A 14,068-nucleotide genomic window follows, 5' to 3' on the forward strand; every position below is an offset into this window, starting at 1 on the left:
ACTGGACTAGGGTCCTTCTTGGCTGTTCTGCTTCTGTGTTGTTTTCAGGTCAAATCTAACAAAGACAAGGAAATCCGGGTTTTCTACCGCATCACTGGCAGAGGCGCTGATGAGCCTCCTCGTGGTGTGTTTATCATGGACAGAGAAACAGGTTTGCTAAAGGTGACAATGCCCCTGGACAGAGAGCAGGAACCCCACTATGTTGTGAGTGTCTCCTATGTGGCTTCAGGGGGTGGGGGCTGGCAGCGAGGCAGCCATCTCGTTTTCCAACTATTTCAGACAGCCATTGGGTTTTTGAAGTTACTCATGAAACAATTTTTGAGCACCTGTGATATTCAACATGAGAGTTGAGAGGGTGGAAGCTGGCAGAGCAAAGGGCTCAGGGATTTACAAGTGAAGAGTGAGCTCTGTAGCTGTGGACAAATTCCAAGACTCATTGACGTGAGGATCAGTGAGATGGAAAGTTCTGAGCTCAGGGCCGAGAGCAGGACTGGAGGGAGATAGAGGCTGTTGTTATAGCTTCTGCCACTACTGCTAGCTACAGAGACGCACAATGGAGAGTCCAGCTCTAGAGGGGAAAAGACAGGACCCTTGCAGCAAAGACCGAGGTGCAGCAAGGGGAGAGAAAGTGGCAAGAGAGGGCTGAGCAGAGGGAATGAGCAGGTTGTGTGACTCTAGGTTGGAACATTCTAGACAATCTCCAAATGTTAGGAGTGTAGGATCCAGAGCCACACAACCTATGGTGAGACCCCAGCTCTGACACTTCTTTTCTTTGTAGCCCTGGGTGTGGAAGTGGCCCCTCCACCTCCCTTTGCTGTTAGGGTTACGTATGTGAAGCACTTTGAACAATATCCAGTTAGAAGTAAGTTCTCAATGCACGTTAGCTGAGCACCCTTTCAATACAGCTCTCTGGTGTGTTTTGTCCAGAAGACTCTCCACCACACCCCTCGGAGAGAAACCGAGGCCCCTTAAAGCCTCAGTTTACTCTCCTCCCAAATACACTATCTTCTTTCAGACTCAAAGCGAGTCCCCCGGCAGGCCCACCTTCCACCCCGGGGAAGGGAGAACGGGCACATGCTGCAGAAATCAAACCCTGAGTCCTCGTGGTCCCACCCAGCTAGGCACTTTCTGCGGAAAAGGAGAGGGTGGGTAGGGTATGGCTAGCACTGCCGTCACATCAGAAAGATCTGAGCAGACACAGACAGGCACGCACTTCAGTGGCATCACCGAGGCTGGAGTACGAGCTGCTTTCTCCGGCCCCCAAGCTCTGAAATGTGAGATGAAGGTAGAAAGTGGGCTCTCTGCAATGGGCCTTCTGAGGGGCAGGTGCCCACTGGCCAGGGGGCCCCCACATGCCTCTGCTGCACCTGTGTTGCCTTTCAGCTTTTCCTTCGTGCTGTGTCTTCAACTGGGAACGCTGTGGAGGACCCGATGGAGACTGTGATCGCTGACCGACAAGAATGACAACAGGCCTGAATTCACCCAGGCGGTCTGTGAGGGGTCCGTGATGGAAAGAGCCCTCCCAGCTTACTTAGAACAATGGAGGTTTTAGTGACACATGGCAGTAGTATCAGGGAAAATATAAAGAACCTGGGAAACTGAAGCATGAACAGCAGAGGAGGTCATACCATGGATCCACACCCTGGGTTCCAGGGCAGGGAAGGGCTCCACTCGGAGATGAGAAAGGACAGGTCAAGAACTGCAAAGACTTGGGCGGGGCGGGGGATGTTCAAGCAACAGAGACTGTCTCAGTCTTGCTCAAGAGAGTTGGGACTGGGGACGCCTACAGGTGGAGAGAATCCTACAAAGAGGGGCCAACAAGGGCCATAAAGCAAGAAGCAGGAAGTCCAGGGATCATGGGTCGCCACTGGTCAGGTGACACCCGCTGGTTGCCTCACTTCTGGCTCTATGTCCTGTCTGCGTTTGCTGGTTGCTACATCTAACTGGTGCCTGGATAGACCCTCCTCCACTGAGTGGCCGTTCTCATTTCACAGCTTTCTCTACACCTCCTTTCTGCATCACCTTCCATTTCTCCCTGATGAATTCCCCACATATTTCCCAGTTTGTGGTCCTGCAAACAAGAACCTGACTGATTACTCTTGATTCAGGGGACACTCTGGTTTCAATTGGCTCTTACTTATCCCATTGAGGAGTTACCAGACCTCCAGACACGACTGTATGGTGAGGGCACCCTAGGCAACACTGACAGGCCCATGTGCCCACAGCTTCCAATCTGATATTTTGGGAATGGATGTTGAGGTCCTCATTCTCTGGGACTGAAGATAAATAAAACCAAAAATCACAGGGTATTTCATGTGAAAGGACATTGTGATGGATGCTTTCTTCTCTCTCCTGGCCCACCACCAGCAGCGACTAATGCTTTCTTCTTCCTCTTTTTCTCTTTCTTCTCTATCTTTGTGCTGCCTTTGGCCCTCCTACAAACCATGGCTCAGCAACCAGCACCAGCTGTCCTCTCGTCACCCACGTGAGGCACACACGTGCTTCAGGATATCTCAGTAGACCCAACTCCAGAGGCTTGGTTGGAGCAACCAGGACGCACTGCCCCCACCCAACTTTGCCCGCCCCCTCACACTTCTTCTCTCCATCTGGCTCGTGTGCTTGGCTCCAGCTCCCGATGTGAGGCCAGTGTCCAGACAGGAAGGACTCCCCTGACAATGCCAGGGGAGGACGAAGGACAGAGAGGCCTGAGAACAGAACAGCTGGAAAGATGATAGAATTTCAGCACCCACGTCAATGAGGGACAAGGATCCCATACTGACGGCCATGTCAGAAGATTCCCGAAAGAGAAAAAAGAGGGAGAGGCAAACCAGGAACCAGATTCTTCACTCTAGAAAACACACTGCTGGTCTCCAGTGGGGAGGGAGGTGGGGGATGGGGGAAACAGGTGAGGAGGATGAGAAGAGCACGTGTCCTGATGAGCACCGTTTGAGGTATGGAAGTGATAAATCACTATTTTGTACACTCGAAACTAATATTACACTATATGTTAACCAACTGGAATTAAAAACAAAACTTAAAAAATAAAGTAAAAAAATAAAGTAAAAAAAATTTTAAAAAGATGCCCTGGGGCACCTGGCTGGCTCAGTCAGTGGAGCCAAAGGACTTTCAACCCCAGGGTCGTGAGGTCGAGCCACACAGTGGGCGTAGAGATTACTTAAACAAATAAATAAGTCTTTGAAAACAAAAATAACAAATACAAAAATGTTTAAAGATGCCCTAAAGATTCTGGAAAAAGTAAACAAATCACCTGGAAATTATTATGATGATTTGGTGAATTGTTTGAACTAGAACTTATATCCCTTGATAAGTAGTTTTATCACATGTATAGTGAAGAGACTAAAACAGGAACACATTTAAATTTAGATTTCTATATTAATTTGTATTGTCCTGCCAGCTGTTAGCTACTGAGATTATCATCTCTTCTCCCCTTTGTCCTTGCAGGAACATCTGTGATGCAAATCACAGCAACGGACGCGGATGACCAGAACACCTGCAATGCAGACATCGCCTACACCATCCGCAGCCAGGACCCCTCGGTACCTCAATCCAACATGTTCGCCATCAACCGGGACACGGGAGTCATCTCTGTGCTCGCTCCTGGGCTGGACCAACAGGTCAGGCGGCAGCAGGGGCCCCCCGGTGGTGCAGTTAAATGTACATTAGTCCCAGCTGGTGAGGCGGGGCAGCAGCCAGTCAGAAGTCCTGACCAATTAGAACATGAACCAACCAATCGGAAGAGGCATTTATCAGGGACACCTGGGGGGCTCAGTCGGTGGAGAGTCCGCCTTCAGCTCAGGCAGGATTCCAGGGTCCTGGGATGGAGTCCCGTGTCAGGCTCCCCGCTCAGTGGGGAGCCTGCTTCTCTCTCTCCCTCTGCCCCTCCCCAATGCTCGTTCTCCCTCTCTCATTCAAATAAATAAATAAAATCTTAAAAAAGAAAAAAAGAAAAAGAAAGAAAGAAAAGAAAGAAGAAGAGGCATCTATCCGCCTGTGCGGGCAGGCTGACTTTGAGCCCGAACCTGGGGCAAATTACAAATGTGATCCTCAAGACGGCTCCTGTGAGAAGTGAAATGAAATGACTCTGTTTCCCACAAACGTAGACCATATTCTCTGGTGAAAACAGAAAAGTACCAGCATCATGTCCCCATAAGCATTGCACCCATAAATGAAGGGGTTCCCGGACGCCCTGGCCTAGTGCTGGGACTGGGAACATATTGATCAGATCCCAATCCAGGAAACTTTCCTCCTGGGTCAGCTTTGGGAGGGGTGATCTGGTTTATGCACAGTTTGCTTCTTTGAGTGGAGAGCCAAGGTGAAAGCGGAGACTTCAGTCTCTCCTTGAGTGCTCCTGGAAGGCGGTCACTTCCTGGGGGGCGGGGGGGGGGGCTCCAGGTCTGCTGCCTCGGGCGTCCCATATTTACTCTCTGGGTGCCATTGGGTAGATCCAAACCTGCCCCGAGAATCCCCAGGGTTGACTGCTGCGTGCCTGTCTGCAGAGCACCCCCGCATACACCCTGACGGTCCAAGCTGCCGACCTCGGAGGCGAAGGCTTACGCGCGACAGCAACAGCCGTGATCACAGTCACCCAGAGCAACCCCAACCCTCCCGTCTTCAGCCCCACTTGGGTGAGTCCTGACAAAGCCGGTGGATGTCTGGTGACCTGTGTGTCACTGTGTCGAGCCGCAGTCATGATTCAGACCGCAGCCTGGTGACGATTTAGAACCCTCGGGACATCTTTGGGTCACACTGACTAACTCTCCCTGTCCCGGGGCAAGGGCAGCCCTCTCTGCCAGTGGTGACTTGTATGGGCAGGTGAGCGTGGAAGGAGGAGTCCATGATACGGAGAAGATGTGGTTGTCCTGAGGCCAGGGAAGGGGCTCCGTCTCTGGCTGGGAGCCCTCTGGATCCCACTGGGTAAGAATGAAGAGCCCCTGGGCCCAGATGGCAGGAACCGACTCAAGGATTCTCCAGGAGCCCGGCGTACAGCATACTTGGATGAGTACAGGGTAGAGGGAATTTATCATAAAGAAACAGAGTAGGGGTTTGGGGTGCAGCTGAGCCTTTACGAGGGCTGAGAAGCAGGGTCTGGAAACCTCTAGGAATCCAGGCCACCTGGTCTGTCTGTCCCTCTCCCTTGCTCTCTCTGTCCCACCTTTCTGCCTGTGCTCAGTTCTCCCTCTGCACCCGGACTCTGTCTCCCCGTGTATATTTGCATACTCACAATGTCCCTTCCTCTGCCGGACATATACTTTGCACCTACTTGTGGCCGGGTCCTGCTCCAGGCAGAGAACTTCAGAGGGTCACATGGCTGTCTCCCCTACAACTGAAACAGAAAGGCAGTTGTAGACATTTTCTTACCATCCTGACAGTCCTGAGCAGTAAAACCAGCATTGCTCCCAAGGTGACTGGGTTTGGAGTCAGGGTCTCACCTGAGCCTGGCAGGTATTTGAGCAGGGGCTCCCCTAAGAGTCCCACGGGCCAGACAAGACAGAGACACTTGCTCCCTGTGGAGACTGTGTCAGAAGGGACTTGACAGGGAAGGGCAGCGGACAGGCCGGAGAAGCCACTCCAGGCCCGACTTCTTGCTCGGCTCCCGGGCCTGCAGCGCTGATGGCCAGGGACGGTGGCTGCAACCTGGGAACAGAGCCAGGGGCAGCTGCGCTTGGCCACGGGGATACACACTCGTCCCGGGATACTCCGGGACCCGAGCGGCTGGAGCCTGGGAGACATGGCATGAGCGTTCCAGCCCCTTTACTACAGGCTGAAAACAGACACCAGCTGCTGCAAGCCCCATTGCCTACGCGCCCACCCAGAGCACTGAACAGGGCCTTTGCAGGTGCCCAGCTCCGGCTGATGGACACCCCTTTAAGAGAAGACCCTCCACTGTGGTCCCTCTGGTGAAGAACAGTGGGTTCCGTGAGGCTGACAGGCTGTGTGTTTGCCGAAGCCCCACACAGGGTGTCAGGAACGAGTGCCTCTGTCTTTCTCGTGCAGTACGTGGGCCAGGTGTTTGAGAACACGGTGGATGCAGGGATAGTGAGGCTGAAGGTGAAGGACGCAGACGTCCCTGGCTCCCCGCATGGAAGGCTGTGTTCTCCATCCTGAACGACAGAGCGGGGCTCTTCACCGTCACCACGGACCGCGAGACCAATGACGGCCTTCTGAAAACAGCCAAGGTGGGTGTGAGCTCTGCGGAGACGGCCGCCGTGACTATTAGTTCTGGGAGCAGACGGCACACTCTTCACACAGGAGAGCCGCTTCCCAGTGAGGGCTTCCTGCCATGACGGCGGTCCTCTCCGGTCCTTGTGTCAGAATGGCCACATCATCACCCTTGACCTCAGAAGTGCTGCCTAATTAACCGTTTTCTCCCAGAAAAATACTAACGTGGGATATTTCCAGAGAGCTAAACTGCGACACATTGTCTTCATTTGGGTTCCCCCCAAAGTGGGAGGGACCCTGGGGGTGCTGAGGAGGGATGGGTGGGACAGGAATCTCGAGAACAGTGGGGCTCAGGCCCCCGGGTCCTTTTGAGCAATGCCTTGGAGTCGTCTTGTCGGAGACACGTGTCTGCCTTCACTTGTGTTCGAAGCTGCTGGTTTACCCCAGAGGCAGGAAGCCAGGTCCCCAGAGCTAACGTGGTCTTCAGAGTGGGCAGAGGGGCCTGGGACCATCTGCTCCCCATTTCCCCAGACAAACCTAAGATGAATTATCAGGGACAGAGAAAAATCGAGAAGACAGGAAGGGAAGGAGTCGTGGGAGAAGAGGAAACTTAGGGACCTCTCCTGGGCCAAGGATTTTATCCCAGGAGGCTGGGGAGGGCATAGGCCTTCCTGCTGTTTGTTCCAAATGTGGTCTTTTGGCCCCAGAATACTGGGTCACTAAGAAACATGGAGAAGGCAAAGGCAGCATCGAGACAAGCCTGGGGGACAGAAGGGCTAAAATTCAAGAATTCCGCCAAGGGCACCAACCTGCATCTGACCTGAGAAGATGCGGGGGGGGGGCGAGTTGATCCCTGCGAATAACCACATGTCTTGCTGAGGCCTACATCAGAGGGGCCCAATTCGAGTCACCCCTGGCCCAGCCATGTGGGGACACTTTCAGATAATTCTGCTCAGAGCCCGCCACTGCCTCCCAAGTATGAGGATAATAAAACAGCGAACACGCTGTCTCACCAAGTGCCCCAGGCAGTGTATGTCCTAACACTCAGTTTTCACACCAACTCCAGCAGGGGAGTGCTGCAATTATGGACGTTTGATGGTGGATAAACTGAGGCACAGAGAAGTGAGGTCACCTGCTTGGGCTGCCCCGCAAATGGCCAAGATCTTAACCAGAGTCCACCTCTTGAACGCTATGCTAAGTGTGAAGTATCTGAGAGCCAGGTCAGCGTGGAGCGCTCTCGACCACGACCACTCCTGCCCTGCCGTCCCAAGCTGTGACCTTCCCTCAGGACAGGAAGAGGGTCACAAGCCAGGGCCTGTGCTCTCTTGCAGGCCAGCCAAAGGGGGGCCTATGCGCAAAGTCCCCGAAAGCTGTCCCCACGTCCACAGCCACCGTCACCGTGGATGTAATGGACGTGAATGAGGCCCCTGTCTTCGTACCCCCGATAAAGATGGTGGAAGTGCCCAAGGATGTTGGTGTGGGCCAGGAAATAACATCTTACAGGGCCCAGGACCCAGACAGCCTCCAATGTCAGAAAATCGGGTAGGACTGGAGGTGTGACCTGGCCTTCTGCCCTGGGGCCTGCTCACGCACCCAGGGCTGAAATCCAGCCACATATCTGAGAACTAGCCAGAGGAAATATTTAAATTTGTCAGCACCTGGTTGCTCATTATGCCCTGGAAGCAGGGCTGGGAGACACGTGGTCCCAGCCCTACAAGAGTGAGGGTTTATCCCTTTCGGGTACCAGATACGGCACGACCCAAGCCATCGGCTGGACATCAACTCAGAAACAGGTGTCATTTCCACCGAGCCAGTCTGCACAGGGATGACATGAAGAACCACACATTTTCAGCGCTTGTCATAGCTACGGACGATGGTAAGGGCTTGAATGTTTCGTCCTTGGACCATACCCCTCCATTGACCCAATGCCCCGAGTCATGCTGGGTTCCACGCTGGCCATGTGTATGTCATCTCAACACATATTTACCAGAAACTGTCCAGGAAGCACTGTGCTATCTTACCCACTTTATTTATGAAAACACAGGCTTGAAGAGATGAAATGATCTAACCAGCATCCCAGGGGGTGAGTAAAGGCTTGAGCAAGGCTGTCCAGGGTTCCAAGCAGAATCACTCAGGGGTCCAGCCTGGCTGCTCTGTTATAGCAAAGGCCACCGGGGGCCACGGCACCATCAGCACTGGGAGCAGAGTAGCAGGTCTGCCCCCAGACACCCTAAGGGACAAGGTACCATGTCACACGCTCACAGCTGGTACAAATACCCATCTGCACACCCACAGGTGATGCTTACACGTGCACACACACTCAGTCATACACATTCACATGCATTGTCACACTCACACACATACTCTCACAACACCCTGCTCAGGTAACCTTACCTGGGACCACCAGCACCTGGCAGACTGTACCCACAAATCCTGGTGCTGAACCCAGGCCTGAGGACCTAGCGAGTACTCAGGGCTCTGTGGAGTAGCTGTGTTTGGAGTTAGACGAGAGATAAATGGTAAGATGAAGCCGACTCTTCAGGCTGGCTCAGTGGGCCAATGAGAGATATTCCATGGGCGCCTGGTGGGGGGCGCTGGAGGGCCAGCCGACCACATGAGATAGCATTTAAGTTGGAGGAAATGTGGCAGCTCACAAATTTGCGGGGTCTGATCTCTTCTGTCTCGCTCCCTCCTTAGGGCAACCACCTGCCACGGGCAGCGGGACCCTTGTCCTCACTTTGTCTGACACAGACTGCCCAACAGTAGACTCACAGTGCCTTTCCACCTGCCAGAGGGGACCAGAGCTCCCAGCTGTAAGTATGGGTCACCAGGATCTTTCACCAAAAGATTATGCCCTGACTTGATATGTTACAGCTCACACTGCAAATGTTTTTATGATTTTTAAGTATTTTCATATTTTATTATAACTTTGTTTGACTCCAAAGATGGGCCATTTAAATATTTATTGTGATAACTTTCTGGTAGACAAGGGCCTTGACGAAGAAGCACCTTGTTCTAATTTGCCTATAAGTGCCAAAGGAAACCTTGTCATCTTCTCATTAGAGAAGCTTCCAGAGGAGGCAATGTCCCAGTGATAATCCTGGCTCTCAGAGAGGGCTGAGTGCCCGGAGACCAGGCATGGGCTGAGGGTCTCAAGTCTCCTGTGAAAGGGGCAGGGACCCTACACCCTGCAGTTTTGTCTGCATGGATGCAGGTTGGGGAAGTAGGCCCCAGAGAGGCCCTGGAAGGAATTGTAACAACTCCATGCTCTCCCACCCTCTCTCCCAACCACTAAGTTCTCTCCTGGGCCAAAGAGTGTCAGGTCTCTAGAAAGGGAGTTACAGGGCAAGAGCTAACCCCATCCACAACTGCTCATCCCAGAGATGGTCACTGGTGTCAGTTTTCTGTGGGGTCAGAGTAGAAAATATCCTAATACAGAGCCTCTCTGTGCATCCTCTATAAAATGGGGATAATACCACCAACATTACGAAGCTGTCAGGAGGAGTCAGTGAGTGAATCTTTAATCTGTATACACACTCACAGCTCAAACTACAGACGACTCCACCTTTCTACACCCTTTTTTTTTTTTAAGATTTTATTTATTTATGTGACAGAAAGACAGCCAGCGAGAGAGGGAACACAGCAGGGGAGTGGGAGAGGAAGAAGCAGGCTCCCAGCGGAGGAGCCCGATGTGGGACTCGATCCTGGAACGCCGGAATCACGCCCTGAGCCGAAGGCAGACGCTTAACCACTGCGCTACCCAGGCGCCCCTCTACACCCTTTTATGCCTCGCCAGCATCGCCACCCCATGAACGGACACTGTTCATTTTACACACAAAAGGGCCTCATTCTTTTTAATGGACTGCAGAACATGGTGGTGCATGACAGGGCTCATATATTTAATTGTCCCCAGAGGAGACAGTCTGGTTGTTTCTTGTCTATTGTACCCATGGGTGTTGGCAAAAACAGGTGTGAGCATGTGTTTGGGGTTTTCTCCTATAAACATAATCCCGCCCAAACGTAATGTGTGTTTAAATCTCAAACAGGTATTTCTTAACTACGTCCAAAGTAGGTGTAACCAGCACACTCCCAACCTTTGCTAGGAGGGTCTCCTTCCCCGCCTTGGAGGGGTCTGATTCCTAACCTACACAGTCCCTGCTCACTATCCAGTAAATAGAAAATGCACCCCATACCCAGAGCAACAGAACCAGTCGACCAACATGGTGGTGTAGACCCTTCCAGAGTTTAAACATAATGGAGTGCCCTTATCTTTACTTTCGTTACCTAAAATGTTATCTATATAATTTTAATACTCGGCTGTCACTTTTCTCACCAGGGCATGGCCCAGGCCCTAACCTGTCAGTGCGGAGAGCCTCCTTAGGGGAGGGGACGGGGGCGGGTGTGGGGGGGGGACAGGCAGCGCCACAAGAGCGACAGCTCAGAGAGCCTCGCCTCATCTCAACCACGGGGGTCCTTACTGCCCCGATTTATGGAAGAGGAAACTGAGGCACCACCACGTGGTCTCTGGGGCAGTCCGTATCGCAAAACTCATCTGCCCCCTCTGAGGGGGCTTCCGCCAAAACTCTTACTGCCCCAAGGAAGGGGAAAAACAAACACAAAACACAAAACGTAGTTCTGGGACTCCTGCTGGGAGAGTCCGGCCCCCGCGCGTCCCCGACCTCCCGGCCCTGCGCCCGCGGCCCCGCCCCGCCTGAACCCCAGCCCTGCCCCGAGCCCGACCGACCCCGACCCGCCCCACACCCCACCTCCCGCAGGTGCGCTCAACTCCACTTCCGGCCCTGGGAGGAGCCTCCGCGGCCGCCGCAGGTCTGCGCCCCCCCCGTCGCCCCCCCCCACCCCCAGCCCAGCTGCGAGGCACCTGGGACACCCCAGGTGGACCCTGAGGTGGAGCCGCCTTCCCCGCCGGAGGGACGCGCCCCCCAACCTGGGTCTGGTGGGACACGTGGCTCTTAGGCCCTGGGAGGGGCCAGAGCCCGGACAGGGGCGGGTCGGGGAGGTGCCTGCGCCCCAGGACCAGCTCCCGTTCTGGGGGTGACGGATGCGGGCCGTTCGGAGACTGCGGGCGCTCCAGCGACACCTGGGCTCCTCGGAGGTAGGGGGCAGGCCCGGACGCTGGGTTCCTGGCTCGTCAGCAGAGGCCAGGGGGCTAAGGTCCCAGGTGACCCATGAACCAGGGGACAGAGAGCTGGACTCCGGGAGAACGAGCACCGGGGTCTGGCCCCCCGCTGCCGACACGGACTGGCTGGACGGGAGCCTCTGTGCGGAGATGCCCGTCAGTGGCTGGGTGGAGGGGAGGGGCCCTGGTAGGCGTTGGTGTGGGGGAGTGGAGGACTGGCCAGCATTATTTATCAACTGTTTTTCAGTGCGTTAAGCCCACAGCCTCCCGCGGCTGACTCAGCAGCTCCGAGGCTAGCCCCACCTCCAGCGTCCAGCGGCAGTGCTCTTGACTGGGGCTGCTGTCTCCAAGCCACAAGGCTGGGCCCCACGCGCTCATTCCTGTCCCTCTCTTGTGGTGCAGGGCAGAGGCATGGAGTCCACCAGCAGCCCACTGACCACACACGTGCTGGACACTGCCTCGGGGCTTCCAGCTCAGGGCCTCTGCCTCTGTCTGTCCAGGCTGGAGGACCACGGCCAACAGTGGATGGAGTTGAAGAAAAGGTAGGCTTGAACTCTGGGCCAGACGTGAGTCCAGACCACCTCTCCCCAGCCAGGGGGCAAGGAGAACGCAGAGAGTCAGTGGGTGTGGGCACTGAGGTCGGATGGCACTGCTGACCACTGTGATGTGGTCTCCTCAACCGCACACCCCCAGTGACTCTCCCTGAGGGCAGGGCTGGCGAAGGCCCACGGTGTAATCTAAAGGCCTCATTGTCACCGTGATTAACAGGTCACCTTGTGCCAGGCGGCGCAGTGGGCACTTTACTTCTCTTCTCCTTCTCACTACAGCCTGTGGGCAGGACCCATAATTACCCTTTATAGATGGGGAGACTGAGGCAGCAAGAGGCAAGTAATAGCTGGGATGCCATGCCTCACCTGGCAGCGCTGGGCCCCTCAGCAGGCCCTGGCCCCAGGCTCAGGCTCTGCTGGGGCAGGCTCAGCCCCGGGCCCTGCCTGGTAGCTCTGGGGCTGTCCTGTGAGCCTCTTGAAGGAGGCAGGCGCCCTCTGGTGGTGGGAGTGGGCGGCTGGGCACCAAAGGTTCAGGGCCTGAGGGCGTGGAGCTCATCCCCTGCCCTTCACCGAGGCTGGGGGTCCAGGTTCCATCTGAGTCGCCCACTCTTGTCCTAAAAGAATCCATGGAGTCCCCTGGAGGGTCACACAGACCCATTCCCAAACCCCCATAAACGATACAGTGCCAGAGCACTCCGGAGTGACGGGAGGCGGGGGGACGTGCAAATTAGCGAGCAAAGCAACAGGCCCTCAGAACCCTCCACTCTGACACTCTGTGCAGTGCAAACAGGCCACCATGCAGATGGGGGTTTGGGTACAGTTACCCAGGACCAGCTCCCGTTCTGGGGGTGACGGATGCAGGCCGTTCCGAGACTGCGGGCGCTGCAGCGACACCTGGGCTCCTCAGTCCAGAAAGCCACACACAATGTATTGAATGAAAAGTACAGGTTATCAAACAGTATGTATAGTATAATCATTTTAGGGTATTTTCCGAAGTTCACAAACAAGCACAGTTATGTGTAGAGAAAATCTGGAAAAATATATGCCAGTATAAAGGGATTGTTGCTCATAAAATAGGCGGGTTTTGTTTGTTTTTACGCGTCTGCCTTTCTGTATTGGAGTTCTGTCTAAAAAGACAGTGCAGTGGTGTCCCTGAGCTGCTCCGGAACCCCAAGCTCTAGACTGTGCCCTGCTGTGGGGGTGTCTGAGGCCACTGGCCATGCAGATCCTGGAGGGATCACCGTCCACTCTCTGCAGCTACACCGACTCGGACGGCCGCTGCCCAGGGCTCCTGCCACCAGGCCCGATGAAGGCAGGCACCTACAAGCTGTCCTTTGACACCAAGGGCTACTGGAAGAAGAGGGGGCAGGAGAGCTTCTACCCATACGTGGAGGTGAGGGCCAGGGGTGGAGGCCCGTGATTCACCCAGGTTCCTGCAGTGGGCAGGCTGGTCCTACCCGTCCCACCTCTCCCAGGGCGGTGGCAGTGAGTTCACCTGCTTTGAGCTCCCAGAAGAAAGGCGTCCAGGGACTCCACCACAACATACCCGTCCCTGCCCTGTCCCTGGGTAAGGCTGTGGGGGGCAGGGCCAAAAGTGACTCAGCCCCTGTGGACAAAGGCACTCACCTGACCCTGTTCAAGGGGGATCCTTTGGGCTTCTCAAGTCGATGGCTCTCTCCAGAGAGGATTCAGCCCCATCGCAGCCCTGGCCAGGTTTCTAGCTCTCCACGAGCTCCAGCTGGCTCTTGGGGCCGGGCCCCACTTAACTCCTACCCCCGGCCCACAGCTGGGCTGCTTTCATGCTGCATGCGGGCCCCTCACTCTCTTCTGCTGCTTTCTCTGCTTCTCAGGTTGTTTTCACCATCACCGACGAGACCCTCAGGTTCCACGTGCCCCTGCTGCTGAGCCCATGGTCCTACACCACGTATCGAGGGAGCTAGTGGCCAAGCCGTCGCCTCTGGCCAGCTGCTGGCCTCGAAGCATCGATCCACGGCTCACTGAGGCACCCCAAGAGAGGGCACCGGGCCACACTCCCTCTCTGGAAGGTTCCGGCGCTCTGTCTCCAGGAGCAGCTGAGTCTCGGGCATCAATAAAGTTGATGCTGGCATCTGTAAGGCCACTGCAGTCCCTGGGCTCAGCTGGTACTGCCCTGGCCCCGAGGTGGGAAGGAGGGCGGGGGTATGCACAGACTGGACGGGCAGCA

At 55.0% G+C, this 14,068-nt stretch overlaps 2 protein-coding genes and 1 pseudogene across 3 annotated transcripts in view; all 3 read left to right on the plus strand.

The window, feature by feature from the left end:
• The window catches only part of PRDM7 (PR/SET domain 7), a 22,153-nt gene extending 20,702 nt beyond the window's left edge, over positions 1 to 1,451 (plus strand). The window contains exons 15-16 of the mRNA XM_045772761.2: positions 49 to 151; positions 1,384 to 1,451. Coding sequence (XP_045628717.2) covers positions 49 to 151; positions 1,384 to 1,451 — 171 coding nt within the window. The remainder of the gene's footprint in view (positions 1 to 48; positions 152 to 1,383) is intronic.
• LOC123776641 (cadherin-1-like) overlaps positions 1 to 10,199 on the plus strand; it is an 11,954-nt pseudogene extending 1,755 nt beyond the window's left edge. Inside the window, exons 4-10 of the transcript XR_015727977.1 lie at positions 49 to 1,500; positions 3,463 to 3,635; positions 4,518 to 4,646; positions 6,016 to 6,197; positions 7,928 to 8,056; positions 8,878 to 8,993; positions 9,795 to 10,199. The product of XR_015727977.1 is annotated as a cadherin-1-like (transcript). The remainder of the gene's footprint in view (positions 1 to 48; positions 1,501 to 3,462; positions 3,636 to 4,517; positions 4,647 to 6,015; positions 6,198 to 7,927; positions 8,057 to 8,877; positions 8,994 to 9,794) is intronic.
• An 858-nt stretch (positions 10,200 to 11,057) lies between these two features.
• LOC123776628 (5-hydroxyisourate hydrolase-like) lies at positions 11,058 to 13,979 on the plus strand. The gene is made up of 4 exons (XM_045772737.2): positions 11,058 to 11,293; positions 11,720 to 11,859; positions 13,123 to 13,258; positions 13,716 to 13,979. Exons 1-4 carry the CDS (start codon positions 11,240 to 11,242, stop codon positions 13,803 to 13,805), a joined length of 420 nt encoding a protein of 139 aa, XP_045628693.1. The 5' UTR covers positions 11,058 to 11,239; the 3' UTR covers positions 13,806 to 13,979.
• Positions 13,980 to 14,068: the final 89 nt, after the last annotated feature.

The sequence above is a fragment of the Ursus americanus genome, chromosome 21, assembly GCF_024610735.1.
Source record: "Ursus americanus isolate L20-20 chromosome 21, mUrsAme1.1.p, whole genome shotgun sequence".
Lineage (NCBI taxonomy): Eukaryota > Metazoa > Chordata > Mammalia > Carnivora > Ursidae > Ursus > Ursus americanus.

Coding starts and splice junctions, on each gene's coding strand:
- LOC123776628 (XM_045772737.2), top strand. CDS start 11,240: ATGCGGGCCGTTCGGAGACTGCGGGCGCTCCAGCGACACCTGGGCTCC. Junction 11,860..13,122: donor TGGATGGAGTTGAAGAAAAG/GTAGGCTTGAAC, acceptor CACTCTCTGCAG/CTACACCGACTCGGACGGCC. Junction 13,259..13,715: donor GCTTCTACCCATACGTGGAG/GTGAGGGCCAGG, acceptor TCTGCTTCTCAG/GTTGTTTTCACCATCACCGA.